The sequence below is a fragment of the Pezoporus flaviventris genome, unplaced genomic scaffold (assembly GCF_033815535.1).
Source record: "Pezoporus flaviventris isolate CSIRO_AGI_PZ_B2104156 unplaced genomic scaffold, CSIRO_AGI_Pfla_v1 ptg000037l, whole genome shotgun sequence".
Lineage (NCBI taxonomy): Eukaryota > Metazoa > Chordata > Aves > Psittaciformes > Psittacidae > Pezoporus > Pezoporus flaviventris.
Window position 1 is genome coordinate 13834376 of NW_026892585.1, and position 20674 is coordinate 13855049.

General features: G+C 35.7%; 1 protein-coding gene across 7 annotated transcripts in view; it reads right to left on the reverse strand.

Moving 5' to 3' along the window:
* Positions 1-20674, reverse strand: part of BBS9 (Bardet-Biedl syndrome 9) — a 261788-nt gene that overhangs the window by 212283 nt on the left and 28831 nt on the right. For 6 of the 7 annotated variants that reach the window (XM_061464763.1, XM_061464761.1, XM_061464767.1 and 3 more), the window contains exons 8-12: positions 19436-19619; positions 18359-18488; positions 5797-5978; positions 2514-2590; positions 802-855 (exon numbers count right to left, since the gene is read on the reverse strand). In XM_061464763.1, coding sequence (XP_061320747.1) covers positions 802-855; positions 2514-2590; positions 5797-5978; positions 18359-18488; positions 19436-19619 — 627 coding nt within the window. The remainder of the gene's footprint in view (positions 1-801; positions 856-2513; positions 2591-5796; positions 5979-18358; positions 18489-19435; positions 19620-20674) is intronic. The other variant, XM_061464765.1, reaches the window with a different exon arrangement.

Here is a 20674-nt window from a genome sequence, read left to right on the forward strand (position 1 = left end):
TTATCCTGTATCATTTTAGCACTTAAAAACGCAGAGAAAGGGGTTAGACCAAGTACAACTAAACCACACTAGTCTAAGGGAGGCTGGTTCAACAAATAATCTAGTTACCCTCTGAACTTTTTACTCAAGAAAGAGGGAGAACTTGAAAGGTTCTCAAAAATAAGGCTCAACTGATATTCCTAGAAGATCCTCTCAAACTCAGAAATAAAAATCATGAACCTTTTTTAGACAATACTGAGGAGAAAATACACCTGCATACATGAACGCACAGGCACACACACACACTCACCCTTTTGTAGTACCAGTTACAGGCAGCAACTCTAACAGAGGACTGCAGTGATTTCAATTTTCAAATTAGATTTTCCTAGCATTTTTCTTTTTCACTAGCAAAATCTGTGAAAGGCTTTTTAAAAAAGGAAGTCTAATTTTGTTTATTGACATCTAAAAAGATAACAACCTTCACACTGAGAGGAAGCAAATATTTCAGAGGTGCTGGAAAAATGATTTATTGCCTTTGAAAAGTGGTGGAAAAATTATAACGAGAAAGAACTTCATTCCATCCTATTAATGGCTTTGTGTCTGCTTCTTGATAAGCCTATCAAAAATAAATCTCCAATCACTTTCTGACTTCAGCAGAAGGCTTACTGGAACAACACCTTGCCATACTATGGAGAAAAGGAATTAAGTATATTCTGCATTTCAGATTTTACTCATTCTCATGATCTAAGTGAAATACAGTGACAGGTTTGCTAAAATTTGTCACCATTATGTGAACGCTACTGTTTGAGCTCGGCACAGTACCTTCACTGTGACTGATGGCACTGTCTCTGCTTTTACATCACTGTCAATGGCTTGCTGTGAAGAAAAAGATGAAAACAGAGTAAATTCAATATTACACATGAATGAGTGAACACAATGAATGCAATATTACCTTCCTATCATCAACTTGGTAAACAGGGAATTAACAGTAAAGGACTTATCATTCCTATGACAGTTTAAAATACACAAAATACATTTCCAAGTTCCTTCTGAAAATATAAAGCCTCTGTCTGAAATTCCCTGCAAAAAGGACAGCAGAAGGTCATGAATGTTATGTATATAAGGAGCTAATACACTCTGATGTATATATGAATATCTGAAAACGTTTTGTTTGGCACACTACTTTCCACTGCATATTTATTTAAATTCTGGAAATACCTTCTGTTATTCAGTAGGGAAAGGTGACTTCCAATCTGCCAATATATTACATATGCACCAGAGTATGTTCTATAAAATCATCACACGTTATCTTATAATCAGAAATACATTTTTAGCTTCAGAAGAAAATTACAGTAGGCATCTTGCTACTCATGCATACAGTGCAATTTCAATCTTTCCACAAGTGGAGTAGTATCTACAAGACTGTAGTTTCCAAGATTGCAGCAGAAGCCCTAAAATTGTTCCCACGTTTGCTGTATTGATCCTTCCCCATGAAGTATCTTATCAGATTTTCCCTTCTAAATGGCTACTGAAGGAACACGCAGAAAAACGCTACCACACAGGTAACTAAAATATATGGACAACCTTGGGAAATAAAGGCTGTGATTTAACTGCTAAATTGAGTTACATATATATGAAACATCTGGAAGGATGAGCAAATGAGCACAGCAGCATTAGAACGTCCTGTGGACCTGACACTTCTCTTAAGTGTTGTGAGAAGATCATTGAAGCTAGCCAAGACCATGTCATTGTCCTTTCTTCTATACAGAACTGCTAGGACACTTGCAGGTACTATAAAGAGATCCCCTTATCAAATAGCAGTAGAGATGGCAGTAGTAATAACAGTTTAAATAAATATATCAGATATATATATGAATGTATTAAAAAGCAGCTTCTTGTGTATTTTTAAACAGTAAGTAGCCCTGAAAATCAGTTTTGCAGAAATCAGTGGCCAGAAACTACTTATTACAGATGTTCTAGTGCAATAAGTATGCTCTGAAATGTTAAAGTGAAAAGTTTAAAGAAAGAATATAAGCTCTCCTGAATCTTAATTTGAGTTTCTATAAACTATGTACGTTTACAAGATGAATAAACTAATTAGGTTACAATATCAGAGAACACTGAATGATGCCTTGACCAGAGAAAGATTATTTCTTATAATGCATCTTTGAGTGGTTCATGCATTCTATCTTTAAAAGACCCACAGGATCATCCACACCTCTACTGTTTCCCCTCATTAACTACTCACTATTACAAATTCTCACCACTACAAAGTTACTTGAGAACCCAAGTTCTTGTTCACTTACATTTGTTTAGCCAGGAATCTAAAGACACAGAAGATACTAAATAATTTTAATAATTCTAGTTAAAATCATTAACAAAAGTGCACTTTGACTGATGGAAACTTAGGGCTATGCAGAAGCTCAGTCCCACAAACATAAATACATAGTAATCCCTATCCATGATCAACCACCACCTATTCATGTGTGAAACCCATGTTTTCAAAGTAATTTCCTTTTTCCACAGGTACATACAGATTCCACATCCAAACTGGGTGAAACTTCTGCTGTGACAATTACATCTCTGTATTTTTCAGATTTGGGCAAAATATCTGAAAGAAAAGGAAAAAGCAAATCAGCTCTCCTTTAACAAACACACAGCTACATTTCTAAAAAGAACAGCATCAAGTTTCAGATTTATGTCAATACACCTACGAGCGTAAAGGAAAAGTATAACAACGCATATGATTTAGACCAAAGACATTTCTTCCTAAAGCTAAAACCTGGATCTCATACCAGATTTCTGATTTCTTTACGAAAAAAAGGATTTAGGTGCAATCTGTAACAAGATTTTACACCTACTATCCATGATCTTCAGAGACTGTAAGGAATTTGTAAACTTCTGTCTTCACATGCTTATACTAATACACCTCTAACAACCAACTACCTCCAAAATGCATACTGCACACCTTATTTCACTTTCATGTATTTTATTTGATAATCAACACATTAGACACAGAAAGATTCTGCGCCTAACAGTGTAAAATTAAAATATGCTGTAGGAATTCCTCTGCGTAAGAAGGTATATGGAAGTTTTATGTACAGAACATTATACAGGGTTTGGTTATAATGTATTACCCGATGATTTCCAGGACTCGACATAGAAAGCAAAGAATGCCATGAACAAATTTATATCCATGATATAAAACCTTATGCAGATTCACATATATAAAAAAAAAAAATTGCAAGGATTAAAAGCTAGGCATTTAAATAGCATGAGGAATTCCAGACTCTCCTCTTCAGAGTCCAGAAGTCCAGCTCTAAGGTATTTGCATTCTTCTGAAAATCACTTTTCTTTCTTAATACTAAATGCATTAGAAAAAGAAAAACCCAAACAGGAAATGTATAGTTCCTGAAGTAACAAACAGTAAAGACTTAATGTAAAGGGGAAATTAGCATACTAACTGAATAATTGAGAGCACCAGCACATTCAGAAACAGGCTCTGTCAATTACATACAAATAGGCACAATCCATTCCACTTGTACAGATAAGACAACATCTTCCTTTTCTATCTCTTCTTAAGCATTTCTCTTCAGGTTGCTTCTTCAAGTAAACTATGATGCAACTTCATAAAATCAGAGACTAGTTTGAGTTGGAAGGGACCTTAAAGGTCATCCAGGTCCAATCCCCTGCTGTGGACAGAGTCACCTTCCACTAGAGCAGGTTGCTCCAAGCCCTGTCCAACCTGGCCTTGAACACTGCCAGGGATGGAAGGTCTTTTCCAATGTGGCTGATTCAATGTAAGCATCAACTTTTTGTTAAACATAGGTGTTTTGACTCAGCTCAATCACAGCAACCAAACTGATGCAAGTAACATTAATTTGTATAGTTAGTATATTAGTTTTTCAAACAGTATATTAAGTTTTCAAAAAACTTCAGCGTACAACGTAAATCCTTACTCCTCAACCTGTATAAAACAGCTTAAGTTCAACAGTTTAAAGGTCAGCACTGGACAGAAATACATGGCATTTATGGGAATAACTACTCTGGTCAGCTTGGGGGGGGCTGGAGTTTGGTTTTTTTTTAATTTATTTTTAATATGATGACTTAATTCTAAGTAGTTGCCATGTTTGGAAGTAAAAATGAAATGGAAAAAAATATTTCCATATAAGTATAGATATTTTCAAAACAACACCAGCTCTTACTGCAAAAACACGATTCCAAAACACAAAAAAGTCAATGGCTCGTTTTAAAGATCATGCTTAGGAGTATCTTAATGGTGACCAATGTTCAGAAGTGTTTCGTATTCGACCAGACATGACTAGCACTTATTTTAAGACTTAGCTAAAGTTCTAAGTAAAAAGCCAAAATGAACCAAAGCCAAAACATCTGAAACTGAAAGGCATTCTTAAGTGAAAAGTTTTGTTGTAAAAATGCTCTCAAGAGTTTTATATCCAGTTAAAGCCAAACGCATCATTAGAGCATCTCTCCACAACAAAAAGAGCATTCATAAAAACCCACCTGAAAACACCACTGTAACACCTTAGATCAGATTAGAAAGACTGAAGAAGGAAAAGAAAAACTAAGAGGAAGAGAGAATTACAAAAAGGCCAACAATATTCCCAATAAACTTGTCAATCATACAATGACAGTTATTAAAGAAGTTATAAAGGACTGCTCTATATTTCCTTACTCTCTCTCTGGATCTTCCACACAATATGTTAAAACTAACAAACAGAAGTTGATTCACTTCAAGTGGATTTATTATTCCATCATGCTTTCTTTCTTTTGGTTATGAAAGCCAAAAAAAAAAATTTCAAATACTCATAAAGAGCTGACGTGGTAAAAATCAGTGGAATCTACCCACATTTATATGCTTAAAAATACAATCACTGGATTTGTAAAACTGAAAATCTGACAGTCTATAACAATAATGGACAAGATTATATGCAGTTACAAAAAAGAAATCTTTAAGTTGTAGAATCAAGCTCACACCTGCAGATAAATCATTTCTTATTTTCTAGGGAGCTTTATCCCTTTTTCAAACAAAAAGGCATGACTATATCTTTAATACAATTTAAGAACATGCTAACTATAATCTGGAAGAGATTTCAATTGGTTCTTTCTATTTGTCTAAGATTTTTCCAGTTTCCTGTAAAATCACATGCTTTCAATTCCCTGTACAAGTCAGACACACTGTTTAAACGCTCAGTTACAAAAATACAAACTTTGAAGGACCTCTGCAGAAATTATGTGCTCTTACTTGAACAAAATCAATGTGTATGTAAATTCCAGAATTTATCATCATCTGTGTTTTGATGCCTATGTTCTTCTAAAACAACTCCTTTTGAGACAACTTAAAACAACAGAAAAGTTTCTTTAACAAAAATGATCCTTTGTTCATTGCACAACTTAAAAAGCCATTTGTAATAATAAAACAGAATTTGGCAATACTATTACTCTCTCTGAAGCCTAAGTATATCAGGCTGTTACTGTGTAATTCCTTAAAGTTTTCTTGCCTTTGGGTAATACATGCACTGTCATTTTCTTCTCTGAACCCTTGCACTAGTGACAGCTATCTGCAACCTGCCATAAGTATCTTGAAAGTTCCAACAGGCATTATAAAGACACAAAGGATAAACTCTGTATCCAAGGGCCTGACAATCTAGGATTTTGTTTGTATATTTTTTTATTAAAACTTAAACTTTATTAAATATTACATTTCCTACAGAAATGTGTTATGGGATGAAAATGAATCAAAGTACTTCAAAGTGCTATAAGCGAAGTCAGGTGGTTAAAAGCACATATAAAATATACCTTGTGTTTTTGTGGCCTCCTTGATTATCTTCTGAAGCTCTTTCATTTCAGCATCAAACTCTTCCTGGTTTAGTTCCCTAGATTCAACCCTAGGAGCCTGGAAGAGTGAAGGATCAGTTCCAAGGTAGGAACACTGAAGATGCCCAGTATCACTCAGAGTGACTATAACACCCTTCAAATCTCTGCATAAGAAAAACAAAGAAAGCTCATTAAGAAACTGGGAAGAATCACAGAAGCAGTAACATTGAATTTATGCTGCTTCTACTGTTCCATCTACAAATATAATAGAACTTCCTGGTTTTAATGAGGTTCTTTGACAAAAAGAAAATAACAATACTTTTTCTTCAATTCAGATGTTTTTACTAATATTACTCCTATTTATTGCAATCACACCTAAGAACCAATCTGTGCTAGGCAGATGACTAAAACTTACTCCAAGTTTCTCAGAATCTGTATAACAAAGACAGGTAAAGGAAAGGATCATAAAAAGCCAAGTAGACAGTACAGTTGTAACCTTTTTCATTCACAACTTCTTAAGTTTTCTGAAGTACTGAGACTAAGGTCAGTATGCAGGAAGATAAATTAGCAAAATGGAACATCAGGGAAGGGAAGGGAAAGGATGCATTAGAAGAAATCACAACGGATGGAACATGTTCACATTGAAAACAGCAGTAGGACTCTGGCTGCCTCTTCCCTGTGGTATCTTTCTGAAAGGAAGCCACGTGGATCCAAAACATTTCCCTTTCACTGCTCTGGATCAATACAAATGGGTGCTTTATTAGCTACACTACAGTGCCTTTTCAGCCGAAGGAACAGTAGTTCACTGAACTTACTCCTATGGAAATCTTACTTACTTTGTGTATCTGACCAGGTACCATGCAAAGCAAAATTTAGGACAGCATTTAACAAATTACAAGATAACAGGGAGTATTACCAACATTTTGCTTAACTTGAAAGTAATCCCTAAACAAAAGAAGAACTGAACAGTAGAGTAGAATAGTTGTTACCAGCAAAAGTTAGGAGTAAGTTAACTTTCATTTTAGTTTTTAAAATGCTTATTCTTAATTAAAAGCTTGTGCTTATTTTCATAATCATGAGGTGACATATTCATGCCAATAATTTGCTCTTACTCCAGAATTAGAATATCTTATAGCAGGCACTGCCTTTGCATCAAATACAACTGTCATATAGAACAAAGAGAGCTCAAATTTCATTCTTGGATCTAAAACTTTATTTTTTATAAGAAAGCTGGCAAAGGGCACAGCAAAGTCTTTAGAAAAGGGATATTGTTGAAGCAGATGTTACCATGTTACTGAATACTCTGTCCCACCCTTTACTATTTAGTTGCAGCAAATAATGAAAACAAGAGAAACTGCACCATGAGCTTCTTCCACAACTGAAGAAAATTGACACCTGAAAACAAGGCAATTTCTAAAGTTCTTCAGCACTGGCTTTGGACCATCTTAAAATTTCTTTCCTGAGGCTATGAATCTGTCAAGCTGTGAAAGAAAGATTCAATGAGGACATCTGACTGTAAATTAAAAGAGCACGAAGAAATATAGGCACACACTTTGCAATAAGTCTTTGATGATATACTACTGAAGTATAATATATTCAAAAGTGGTTTGCAAATGCAGTCCTTCCTATGTACCTTTAAGTTGGCAGTCATCTGCAGGTAATCAGTCTATCACATAAAATCAACTCAAATCAAGGAAGTGATTTTACTGTATAAATTACACTTTTCTTCTGAGTGTGTCAGCATTACAGAAGACACATTCAAAAACTCCATCTTAAAACAAACTCATTTCAACTAACTTTCCTCTTAGTCATGAAGTCCTTTAAGTCTTCAGTAGCTCAGAAATAAAAGCATTAGTTCAAAAAAGCAGCATCACAAGCCTCTGCTTCAGCTACTTTTCTGCTGGGTCCCAAGAAGACTGCAACTCAAAACATACACAAATAGAAAAAAAAGCCTTTTTACAGTAATCTTTCCTTGTTAAAGCCGTCCATGAATTTGCACATCAATAGAAGCAATAAGAAAAATATGGGTAACCAGTTATATGATTTATAATACATTAATTTCTCTGTTGGAATGTTTGTCAGCCAGTCAAGATTGTTATAAAAGCTTGAGGAAAATAAAGCAATGTTTAAAGACAGCAGGGGGAAGGGGAGAGCATTTAACAGTTTTATAGTAGTTTCTCCACAGCTACTGCACTCGTGCAATATCCCTGCAAATACCATTACTTCATTTGGCACATTTTGCGCAGAATCTGGAATTCCAATTACTGTTAAATTTCTTTTATTGTAAACTACTTTTTTTTTTACTATATCTCACACAATAGTCAAAGTAATGGCAAATCTAAGGGGACACTTTAACAGTGAGGAACTCAAAGTATGAAACAAATTATTCTGGTATCTAAAATAACTACAGTACAAAGCAACTCCTACACACATATGGTAATAATTTGAAAAAGTATCTTTTATTGGATTCTGGGTAATAATAACAGCATATGCTTTTTGTAGATCTTCTCTTACTAAAGAAATTGCTCACAATATAATTCTTGAAGAAATTAAAATGCTTTGCATGTTTCCAGTTCTATAATACCAAACTGATCACTCAACTGACATAGAAGTTGGAGCTGTAATTCTAAGTTCTACTTGAATGACACAAGCTAAGCCTTGGACAACTCCCAGGACAAGGTCTGGTTACTGACACAATTTACAGCTTTAATTATTTATATTTATAATAGCGCATAAAACTTCTACCTCAATTTCAGAAGTAGTCTTAATTGGTATTACTCATACCAATCATTTTAGAAACCAAGATGTTCTGCAGTGCTGTTTTCAGTGCCTTATTGATAATGTATCATTTATAAACTACTAAATTAGGAAACTAATTCCTGAAGTGTACTCAAGCATTTTGAATACACTTCTCGCTCAATTTTATCATCCTCTGAAATAACTATATGCAAGAGCATAATGAAAATCGCACTTTTTGGTTTAGTGCTTCTGAAAACTCAGATTGTTCTAAGTTTCATTACCATTTCAGTGTCATTTTAGCTGTGTGAACTATTTGACAAAATGCTCAAGAAAAATTGGACTAGGAGTAATAAACTGTAAGAGTTTTCTAACATGAAGTAGTGGGAGTAAGTTAAAAACCTATCTTACTCTTACTAAACGCTAACTCCAAAATCAGACCTTCAGCTGGATATTTAAAGTATACCTGGTACAACTTCAGTGCCAGTTAGCCCCTGTTTTTAACTGGTTTGGGGTATCTGTGGAAGACCCTCAGGCTCTTTTGAAAACCCCTCCCTTATTAAAAAAAAAAACTCCTTTGTTCACATTTACATCAAAAGTAATACTTCTATGTGCAAGACTTCATCATTCTGCTATTATATATGATAACAGATAATCTGTTTGCTATCAGAAACTAAAATTCTTTTAAGGTTATTTATACTATGTATTTAACATGCTTTGCACACTTTGAAGAGGAAAAGTAAACATATAATGCAAACACAGTGTTCAGTTACAACTGTTTAACAATCTGTAATGATATTGAATATCATTAACTAGTAAATCATAGAATGGTTTGGGTTGGAAAGGACTATTTTCACTCTATTTACAGCAGTTTGGGTCAGGGGTCTTGTCTGCCAGAACACTACTGCCACCTGCGGGGCAGCAACAAGGCGGGTGAGGGCCAGCCAAGGAGCACAGCTTAGGCACAGGCGAGCCCCAAAAGTTGCCGTATCATATTAAATGAAACAATGGGGTTTAATCAGGGTTAGTATGATAGCTTGACAGTTAAACTGCTAAGATTCCCTTACAGATTAAACAATGCTTGCAGAGACACTGACATCCATGAACGACATCATGAGGGTTGGTGACCTCTGCTACAGAGACAGGCTGAAAGAGTTGGGCTTGCTCAGCCCAGAGAAAGCTCCAGGGAGAACTCTGAACAGTCTGCCAATATTTAAAGGGGCCGACAAGAAACCTGGAAAGGGGCTTTGGACAAGGGCCTGTAGAGACAGGACAAGGGGAATGGCTTTAACCTGACAGAGGGGAGATTGAGATGAGCTCTTAGGCAGAAATTCTTCCTGTGAGGGTGCTGAGGCGCTGGCACAGGGTGCCCAGAGAAGCTGTGGCTGCCCCATCCCTGGCAGTGTTCAAGGCCAGGTTGGACGGGGCTTGGAGCAACCTGCTCTAGTGGAAGGTGTCCCTGCCCGTGGCAGGGGTTGGAACTGAAGGAGCTTTAAGGTCCCTTCCAACACAAACCACTCTGTGATTTCTTTGATCATCTTGTGGTTCCTTCAGACAGGGAGCACACATACTAGGCAAGCTAGACACACAGTTTCAGCTCTTGCTACACACTGCATCTAAAATCAATTTTTATCTGAAGGATTAACCAACTTAGTTTCTTGTTGGTTTAAATATGAAATCAAAGCTATTTCAAAAGCAGTGAAGGTTTTGTTAAAAAATAAGGTAGCCAGCTATACAAAAATGCAGATGTAAATTAAAATTAGTATTTCTCACAAACAGAATAAAACCAGAGTATTCAGATTGCTGACACAGGCCTCCAGAAATACATGATCTTGCTTCAGGCAGAAAATTGTAAAGAGCTCTGAAGTATAATATTCAAGGAATAGTTCAGAACTTCCACATTCCATTTCACATCATCACAGCTCCACACTAAGACACCTAGTGGCATTATCTAAATGGAAAATGAATGCGAGGGCTGATAAACCCCAGTAACTTTAAATAAGAGTGCAGCCTCTAAGTCCAAGCTCCAAATACTAAGAAACAAGAGAAATTACTCCGTGATTTCTTTTATGACAGTACCAGTGTCAGTGTTAAGAAAAAAATTAAGACTAAGTGTGACACCTAAAATGTCTCCATGCTTCACTCCCTCTTCAGCTGCATCAAGTATGTATTTCTCCATTTGCGCCTCTTTCGCTGTAAGTCTAAAAGCTGTTCCAAGGCCAGACTCCCTCACTGGCAGACAAGCACAGAGCAGCTTCCAAAGGCTAAACAACACAGCAGCTACAGCATCGTGAATATAGCATCTGGAGGGCCTCAAAATTTATCCTTCATCTAAACCTTCTCTTCTCCCACTTCAAGATAAATGTTTACAGTTCATTTCACTCCAGTAAGCTAGAGAGGACCCTAGCATCTCTGCTTCCAGCAATAAAGAGACGTAAGGTGCTACACTGATAACATCTACACTCTAATAAGTTTTAGATAAAGCTTATTCTCAACTGTTGGCTTCATACAAGCTAGTATTAGGCACTACAGATCTGTCACAATATGAACAGCCAGAGAGAAACTGCAGGTTAGCAGGAAAAAGAAATCCATGCAATTTGCATAAAAGCAAGTATTGTATTTTAAATACTAGAAGGGGAGTTACTTGCCTTCTTGTTCTTGAGCAGTTAGAATTTTCACCTTTAAGGCTTTCCCTAGAACCACGAGGGTAGGAATATTTTAAGTGTTATTCTAAAGTAAGTGGAAACACTTACAAACCCGTAACTGTAAAATGTGTGCTTTGTGAAAAAGCAAATCAGTGACATGCAATAAAATTAGAAGAACTGGCAATATGGGCACGTGCTTAATATCATACAACTAAATACTTTTTGAAACTAACTTGCTAGAAAGCCTGCTCATGAATCACAGTATGTGCTGGACACAGTATTTGGCACTTATGTGTCTTTTGCAGGATCAGAATCCCAGTAAGGTAAAAGAAATACAATCCTATTCATATTTTGTGGCTAAGCTACACATATTAATAAACAAAATTATCTCTTTAAAGACCTTTAAAAGGGTAATGTTTTGTACTGCCACCTCTTGACAATCCAATAGTAATTCACTTATTAAACAAATGTGCGGGTTTTTTTTCCTCCTTAAAAGCATCTCTTTAAAATGCAATTATGCTTAAGTAGAAAGATTCTAGAATTCTATTTAACTTCTCAGATCAGGCAATATTCTTACAGAACACTCAAATAAAAATTTATATATATACACAGGTATATAACTGAAGGGTTCATAATGGTACGTCATAACTGGCATTGCTTCTGGTACAGTACTACTATACAGAAAAAGGAAAAATCTTTCAACAAACTATAAAGTTTGATTCCTGCAGTTTTCTTTCCATAAAAACGTGTAGCAAGTGCTAAGTTTTGCTGGGTTTACATGTAAGTTTTGCCATTTTTATATGGCGATTCTTTAACAGTTGTGATAGCTGTGGTGATGTCAGTTTTAATAAGGAATAACAGATGAGCTGGAATGAAGAACAAAGTATATTCAAGCATCTGAACAGCTAAAAAATTCAAAGAGAGGGGTTTTATTTCGACTCCACCCACTATTACCCTGTATGTGACTGCACTTTTACAGCTTATATACTTAATTCAACAATATTTCTTGATATTTTTTCCAGATAAATTCAGTTCCTGTTACCTTTCTACTGTTTGGAGAGCCCAGCTACAGTGTTCATCTAACCACCCAATGTACCATGGTTCTGTGCCAGAGAAGTTGAAATTTCAAGTTCCTACTTGGACCAGGCCAGTATTTTCTCACTTTCAAATTGATTGCAGATTTCAAATTTCTTTTAAAACTACTGGAAGCTAAAACTTCATAAAGCACATTTTCAACCAATGGCTGTCCACCAGATTACTGAACTCCAATCTTTTGATTCATATACCTTGTTTAAACTGATCACGTTGTGTTACTTAAGAGTTCAAACCTGGGAATTAAACCTGTGTCAAAACAAAGAACTTAAACACTAGCAATTTGATTTAGCAACCTGGAGACAGATTGCTAAATCAGAGACTTTATATATAAACTTATACAGATAAACTACCATGAAGTTACATGTTAACATGCATGTTAACTATGTACCTTCATCAGTCAAATACACTCTGCTTATTATTTCTGCAAGGGGAAGAAGGACTTATACAACAACAACAAATTTTAGACCTATTTAATACTTTGTCTTACAAGCAGTAAGAAAATTGCACACTACTATAAGCATATCAAGTCAGTAACTTTAGAGTGATTCAGTAAGCTTCCTGCATCTCAGCCTACACAATCTCTAATTTATTACTTTAATAAATTTACTACTTTAATAAATTTATTACTTCTTTAAGTCTCTAATTCACTAGAATCCATAATCAAACATGTAACACCATAAATCATGAACATCAGTAGCCCATGGGTAGCTGGCTTTAACAGATGGCTGATTAATATATCACCACGCGATGCTGTCTTAATGGCTGCTGTTTCACAACACCAATGTTAGAAGTTCAAGCATGACCCCTATAGTCAAGCCTGCTGTTATCTTATTTGCAGAAGATAAAAAAAATTACAGGATCATTCCTCAGTATAAACCTAGACAGACTTGAATTTCATAAAGAGCTCAAGTATGGATAAAGCTTACTAAGTGGCCCTGCTTGCCATCTTGAATATATAAAGTCTACTTTTATTTCCTGGCTTTTCAACAGTTACTCCTGTTTAAAAAATAATTGTTTTTCCCCCATCTCAAATACTGAAAACCTATTTACTAGCTTAGCTCAAGCTAAAAAAGTGGGTACTGGAAATCTAACATTTTTTTGAAACTCAGAAATTCTTATTCTTTAAAGGTGATATATTACTTCCGCACAAAAAAAAAGCCTTTCCAGACTGCTTTATACTTCCCCTTCAGATAACATGCTGTTCCACTACCAAGTAAAATGATATTTATCTGTAAAATACATGAAACTGAAAGCAAATATTCTAGTAACTTTCACCAACTTGTCTATACCTGTCAACCCCTTGTAATCAAAGGAACTCCACATTTTACAAGGCATATATGTCACTCTGTGGGTTATTTGCTTCAAGAATCTTTCTTCCATGAAGTACAGTTCTTCTGCTCACAGATACAGTAGGACATATTAATCCTGACAAAAGAAAGTTGGTTCCCACATTCTAAAAGCAAGAGGTACTACATATGCAAAGCATCCAAATACTTTTAAACAAGCACTAGAGGTGGCTTGTTAAGTTTTTTCTTTGGGGTATTTTTAATCCAATTCCAGTGTGGCTGAAGATGAAGATATCCTTCATTTAAACAAGAACTTCATTGATAAACTGGTGCCTTAAGTAGTAAAGAGTCCTCAGTAGATTAAAATGAGAGGGAAGACATATCTCCCACAACACATCCCCCTGTACCCTGAGAGGAGGCTGGTTAATACTGTGATTACTGATAAAGTCCACATGAAGTCAACTTTTTTTTTGCCATACAGATATCACCAGACTTCATTTCTTGATGGATAGCTAAAGGCACAAAAAAACCTGTGAATTTTATGAAATATTATGAATATTGTGAAATTTTATTAATATTATGAAACACTGACTTGAAAGAGAGGTATCTGAGGAACTCCACAGTCTATTTCAGTTTGAAAGAAAAAAGTCAGCCAACATTCACAGATTTACCAGGTATAACTCAAAGGCTGTATACAAACAAAACCAGGTAGTAAAGTTGAGACGAGTGAACTTCAAAAATGTTCAGAAGAAACAAACTCCCCGATTTAAAGGCTTCATGCTTTCCTATTGCAAAAACAGGTTTGTAACTTGGAAGTGATCACAAGAGAAATCCCCTTCCTGAGACTACATCCAAGCTATAATGCTCTGCCTATGTAGTTTTAACTCAACCCACAGTGGCATTTCAGCTGTTTGTGATGGAAACATCCCTGAGGCTAGCAACATGAGCTATTCTGCTTCAGACTGAATGCACCTTAACATAATGTTCTAGTTTCAGGTCAGCCAGGTCAGAGTAATACCTAGCCAGCCATTAAAACACGGTACTCTTAGAACAGCTTTGCCAAGTGAGTTAGTGTCAAATAAATAGAAAAGTAGTTGTCTAAGTATTTTAATCTGCTCCAAGGACCTTTTATGGTCAAGCATATGAAGACACGATAATTCAGGCACAGAAAAACAAGTAAGTCTTGTGATAGGCCCTTAAAAAGTGACTTTCTGCTACTTTCTGCATAAGTTATTTCAGATGATTCAGACAAACATGAGCCATCTTTTTGGTGGGGGAGTATTAAGTCACGTGCCTTTACAGGCTCAAATTCCTGCCAACAGAGAAAAAATTACTTTCATATGAGGTGCTTCTGTTAACAGGAACTCTATGTAGGAGCCGCAATTCTATGTGTGCTTGCTCCCCTCATAATTACCTGAATTATGGGGTGGAAGACAGAAAGAGAATCTAATACATCTTATGAAGCATCAAAAAGTGACTAATTCATAGACTTGATAATCTATAAATGTACGAGATACCGCTCATGACATATCCTTTGCAAAGATGTGGAGGTACAAGGAGGTCTTGGAAAAGAGGTCTCTGATGAAACAGAAATACAGAAACTAAATGTCAAAAAATCATAGAATCATAGAATAGTTAGGGTTGGAAAGGACCTTAAAATCACCTAGTTCCAACCCCCCTACCATGGGCAGGGACACCTCACACTAAATAAAGGAATGGACTTTGAGGTCAGTGCTAAGAAGAGATTTATATAATTATGGTGGATACCAAGCAAACACTGCTGCTCACAATTACCATTTCCACACTGAAAATTTGAGGGAAGTGAGAACTTTTGTAATTCCTTTGTGTAGCTTCCCAGATCTCAAGCTTTCCTAACTGCAGCATATGGAAAGTTTCTCTTCAAACCACCCTAGAAGTTTGGTGGGTTTTTTTGTTGGTGTCAGGGCAGAACACCTACACCATTTTCTTTCAGAGATTCAGCTGCAGTAAGAATGCTTTTGCACAGCCATAACTTTAAGGATGACAACACAGGGTATGCAGAAATGTAACTGTCCAAGCAGGCTTATCAATGGGAAGATCAGGTTTTGCTGAGATGAAGTCCTAAGCAGATTAACCAAAATTGTCAATATAAGTAGTTACATCTCTGAAGTGCTAAGCATGGAGGAGTCCCCTTGACATTAAAACCATGTCATGAACAGATAGTAACTACCATACATTAACAGAACCAGAACATAAACTTCTAACAAAATAGTGAACAAACTTCTGTAACAATGAATAGAACTGAACTTTCAGTTCAGTGACCATAATTCTAGAGATCTTCAGGTAAAACCGAGAATAAGAATAAACTCATAAACCCAGAACAAACTCAAATTTCTGTCTGTAGTTCAAGTTTCTGATCACAAACTTTTATATGAAATATTCAATTTCCTGACAGAGAACATTCTGGTTTAACAGAAGCAGTTCAACACTTTAAAAACACAGTGCAGAGACACCTCACTAAACATGTTATAAGTAACCACCTATCTTTGATTCTACTTTTCCTTGCATGTTTCTGAAACTGGGATAGACATCAGTTTATGCTGGAATTTCATTCTAAATGTTGTAGTGTGTTGTTTTTATTTACATACTGGAAGTACTGTATATCACATTATTGTAAGAAGATGAATCAATTCATGAAGAGTACGCTTATCTTTGATGTAGACTATCAAGATTATAGGATAAAAGTACCTGACTGCCATTATGAAGTAATCATACCCCTGCCCAAGGGATTTATACAAAACAGCTTCTAATGATGCTTTTCTTATCCATCAAGCCAGAGCAATACAATAGTAGTAGACATGCCAACAAGAAAATACAGATGAACATCTATGATCTTCAGAGACAACTGCTTTCAAAACACTCCATTTACCTCCTTAACATTAGTGCAATAAAAGCAGAAAGGATGTGAAAGTAATTAATTGAAATGCCTTTAATATGTGTGTCAATCTCTCAACAGTATAGGATTAACACTCAATGCTTATTAAAGTACTTCATATTATTTATGTTACAGTAGAGCCCAGAGGCCCTTACTGAGGCTGAGGCCTCTCAAGTGGAGTATTACAAAAGCATTATCACATTGACTCAAAGAATTTCCTTCCAAATTATTTTTTAAAACAACCATGTTTTAAGACAAATTACTACCACTGTAAGCTTTGCTACAGTTTTTGCTGTTCAGCTCATTCTTATTTTTAATGTCAGAAGTACAAGCATACTCCATGTTTTTAAACAGAAAGACAGAATCACAGCTCTGACACACATCTGCCCTAGACTTCTCCCTGCCTTTCAGGCCATTTGGTCTAGACACACAAGCATTCCTTCATTTACCAGTACCTGTGTAAAGAGGTATGTATAATTAGACTGCTATCTCTCCACCCTCTACAGAACAAAACCCCAAACCAAACCCTAGCATTAATAGGTCTGTGGGAATTTGAAATGTAACTAGCAAAATGATCTGGGACAAATTAGTATGCTCTACCAAGTGTTAAAAGTTCACATGGAAAAGGCAGAATCTGCATCAACTTCTTAGAGGCATTAGTAAACAGATGGTTCCATAATACGACCTTCCAAACAAATAAGTGTGTACACAAACATTAGCACAATCTGCTGTTGCAAAAATCTGTGCCTTTCTCAAAGTTTTTTCTGACACAAATATTTTTTCCCAACTTCAAAGGCTGTACTATCATAGCCTGCATAATTAACTGTTGGTTTATACTAACTGGCCCACTGAGACTCTTCATTCTATTTTACTTGTAAGATGCATTGAATGAAAGCCAGCACAATTCTCTCCAGAGAGTCTAAACAAAAATTTAAATTACAAAGTATTAAAAAATCATTAGGTAACCATTAGTACCAAACAAAACACAAATATCCCTCAGATTGCTCTGTGCAAGGCAGTTAAGCCAGTTAGACTGATGCATTTTCATTTGTCAAGAGATAAAACATAAGACTCATGATCAAGTATTCTACAATCCAGCATATGGTAGCACAGCAGCCATAAACCTGCTGGGGATTAGAAGTAACCCACCTGCCAAGGATACTACTGCATCCTGTACAGTCACAGGCACTGAGCAGCCAGCACCTACCACAGCTCTGGTGGCAGAGTCCAGCCATAAGCTAAACTTTTCTGTAGTTTAGTATTTCAGTGACAGGCTCAGCGTTAAGTTATCAATATATCAAATTTTTCTACACTTGATCCCCCACCCAAACAGATTTACACCTGACCTGTCTTATGCATGTTTTATAAGAAGTTTTGGGCTGCTGCAGTTCAATCCTTAGCAATTTAAATTAAGTTCCTTAATTTCCACAGTTTAATATTGGAGTTTAATATTCTGTTCCAACAAATCATCTCTGGAGTTCATATGCTCTTAAAAGCTTAAGGAAAACAGATTTTCAGTGAGATTCCCTATTTTCCTGTCTCAGAGAAGGATCTTACCAGATTGCAAAGCTTCTTTTTTCATTCTCTTAGAGAACGAACTGCTCCACCAGAGCTGTAAGATCCCAGGTTCTACCTTCACTCAAGAAAAACAGAAAATCTAGAGCACAATGCAGCGATTTCAGTATTCTTCTAGAATTAACAGTCTGCCTGATAATGAAATGAACACTTTACAAAACAAAGAAAAAGCACTTTGAATTTTCCTTTCACAAGTCACCTTGTTGCATACCTCAGAACTGATTGTTCACATCTAGAGCAAATTTCACAACTGGAAATTGATCTGAAAAAAGTAAACTTGATAAGTTACTTACTGTAAATTTGCTACTTTCACTGATACAGGAATGTGGGGAAGTTGAGCGGCCCATTTCAGTGTAACGTCTTGATAAACATTCAACATTTTACTATGGTTTCCAATTAGAGTGTTTATTGTTCCTTCTTTCACTGTTAGAGATACAAAACCAATTTTAGGATGACAGATTTTCAAAAACCGGTATTTTTCTTGTATCATTACACTATTTTTTCTTTTCAAGACATTAATTCTTATAAATTAAAGTACCAAAGTTATGGAAGTTACACTGACAATAACCAAGGCCATAGGGGATTAATTATGGACACCAGTATCAACTGCACACTATACAACATATCCAACAACCGGCTCTAGCCAGCCACATCCCAATGAACAAAAGATTCCTAATTGCCATGCTGGCATGCCAAGATACATGTGACAAAACACACATTGGTTACATATCAGCTACTTAAACTCTTCCTTAAATGACTCATGAATACTGATTAAAAGTGTATGCATTTGTAGAGTTTATTTATAGTATAAAATTTAAATCAGAAAGCATAAACCTTGAAAATAAGAAGATATTTTAACTCTAAAGACAGTGACAAAAATTTACCTAATAGTATTGGAAACAGAACAGGTATGAAGAATCTGTAGTTCTATTGTAGCATCCAACCAAGGTGTTTCCACACAATGTACTAAGTTTCACCTCCCACCAATAAACTTAATTTGATTTTTTGTCACTGTCCATAAATGACAGAAGGTTTCAAACACTAGTTTACTCATCCAAAATTTCTCATACTTAAATGTCTGTTGCTTTGGCAGCCTGGGCAAACTTACTCAAACAGCAGAGAAGCACCTCGGTTCGGTGATGAGAAAATATCTATTCAGATGCTAAAAATTATGAGACATCACACTAAGTAATATTTGACAATCAACCTGCTTCATCTAAAAAGAGAGCTCTGATTCCACAGATTTCTTAAAGATCAACAGCTTGTTGAGAAAAATCTATTGGGGGGGGGGGGGGGAGGGGGAGAGAGAGAAAACAAACAACTTGGCTGTAGAAGTAACCAAGCTACAGTTGACTTTTCCTTTTACAAACCTGAACAATAAGGAATGAAGCAGCTCGGGCTGTAATCAAGCTTTTTCATGAATCGAATTTGCCCGTTATCTTTAAGGCAAAAGAAGTTTCTCTCACCAAGCACAAAAACAGAAGAAACTGTCTGATTAAAGGAGACAACACATATATCCAATGCTTGCTCGCCGAGGTTTAAAACCCAATCCACCTTCAACAGAAAAAAAAAAAAATACTCCAGAGATCAGTCAACAGCTGCATATTAAAGACAAAGCTCAGAGAAGGCTCAGATCTCATCAAGTTACATGAATATCATTAACATAGAAAAGTAAAATCAAGGTCTTTTTCTGAGGGAGGGTTATCCTATTATTTTGAAGGCAACTGGTAATTTTCCTTATTGTGAGTAAAGCAGCAATAACATCCACTTTTTAAAATAGTCATGAATTGACAGCTAAGCACTTAAGTATATTCAAATTTTAATACACACATCCCATTCAGAATTAAAATGCTTCGAGCTTTAACTATTAAATCCAAGAGCAGAATATTAAATTCATTTAAATCTGTACGTATCTTAAGAAAAAGGGCAAGATTAGAGACAACAGGTGGTAACTTATTATCCTAATACATGTAAATGTAAAAATAGACGTTTTAGCTGTCTAAGCCAACATTCATGCTTACAGTCAATAATGTACACCCTTCAGTCTGATGAACATTTGTGTGTATTAGTGCACTTTTTCTACTACATACATGGATATAATAAGCAACTACTTAAAAATTCTGCCTTGCCTATATCCTTGTATCTCTAAATACTACTGCTTATTGATACATTTCATTGGTTTGTTGTTTCAGCTCCTCCGAGAAATTTCAACTGATTCACACATGAAAAAACGGAATTTGTGCTTAAACACAAATTCTGAAATCCTGAAGTAAAAAAAAATATCCAAGTTGAACTGGCAGCACTTCCTATGAGAACAGCATCAATCACTTTGCTTGAAGAACACAGAATGTGTTTGTAAACACAGTTGCCTATCTGATACATGAAGCTGGAAGTGCCATCTTAAAAGACAAAGGTAAAAAAAGCCAGGCTTGTTACATTTGTCTCCGTGTATGCTTCTCATTTTAGATTAAAAAATAATAGTATTTGCTGTATATCCACATTTCTTATTTAAAAACTATGTCTTCTCCTAATGCAAGATTTAGGATTCTGACTGTTTCAAGAAAGTTGTATGATTAGTCACTAGAAGGAAGATGCTCTCCCAGTATTTT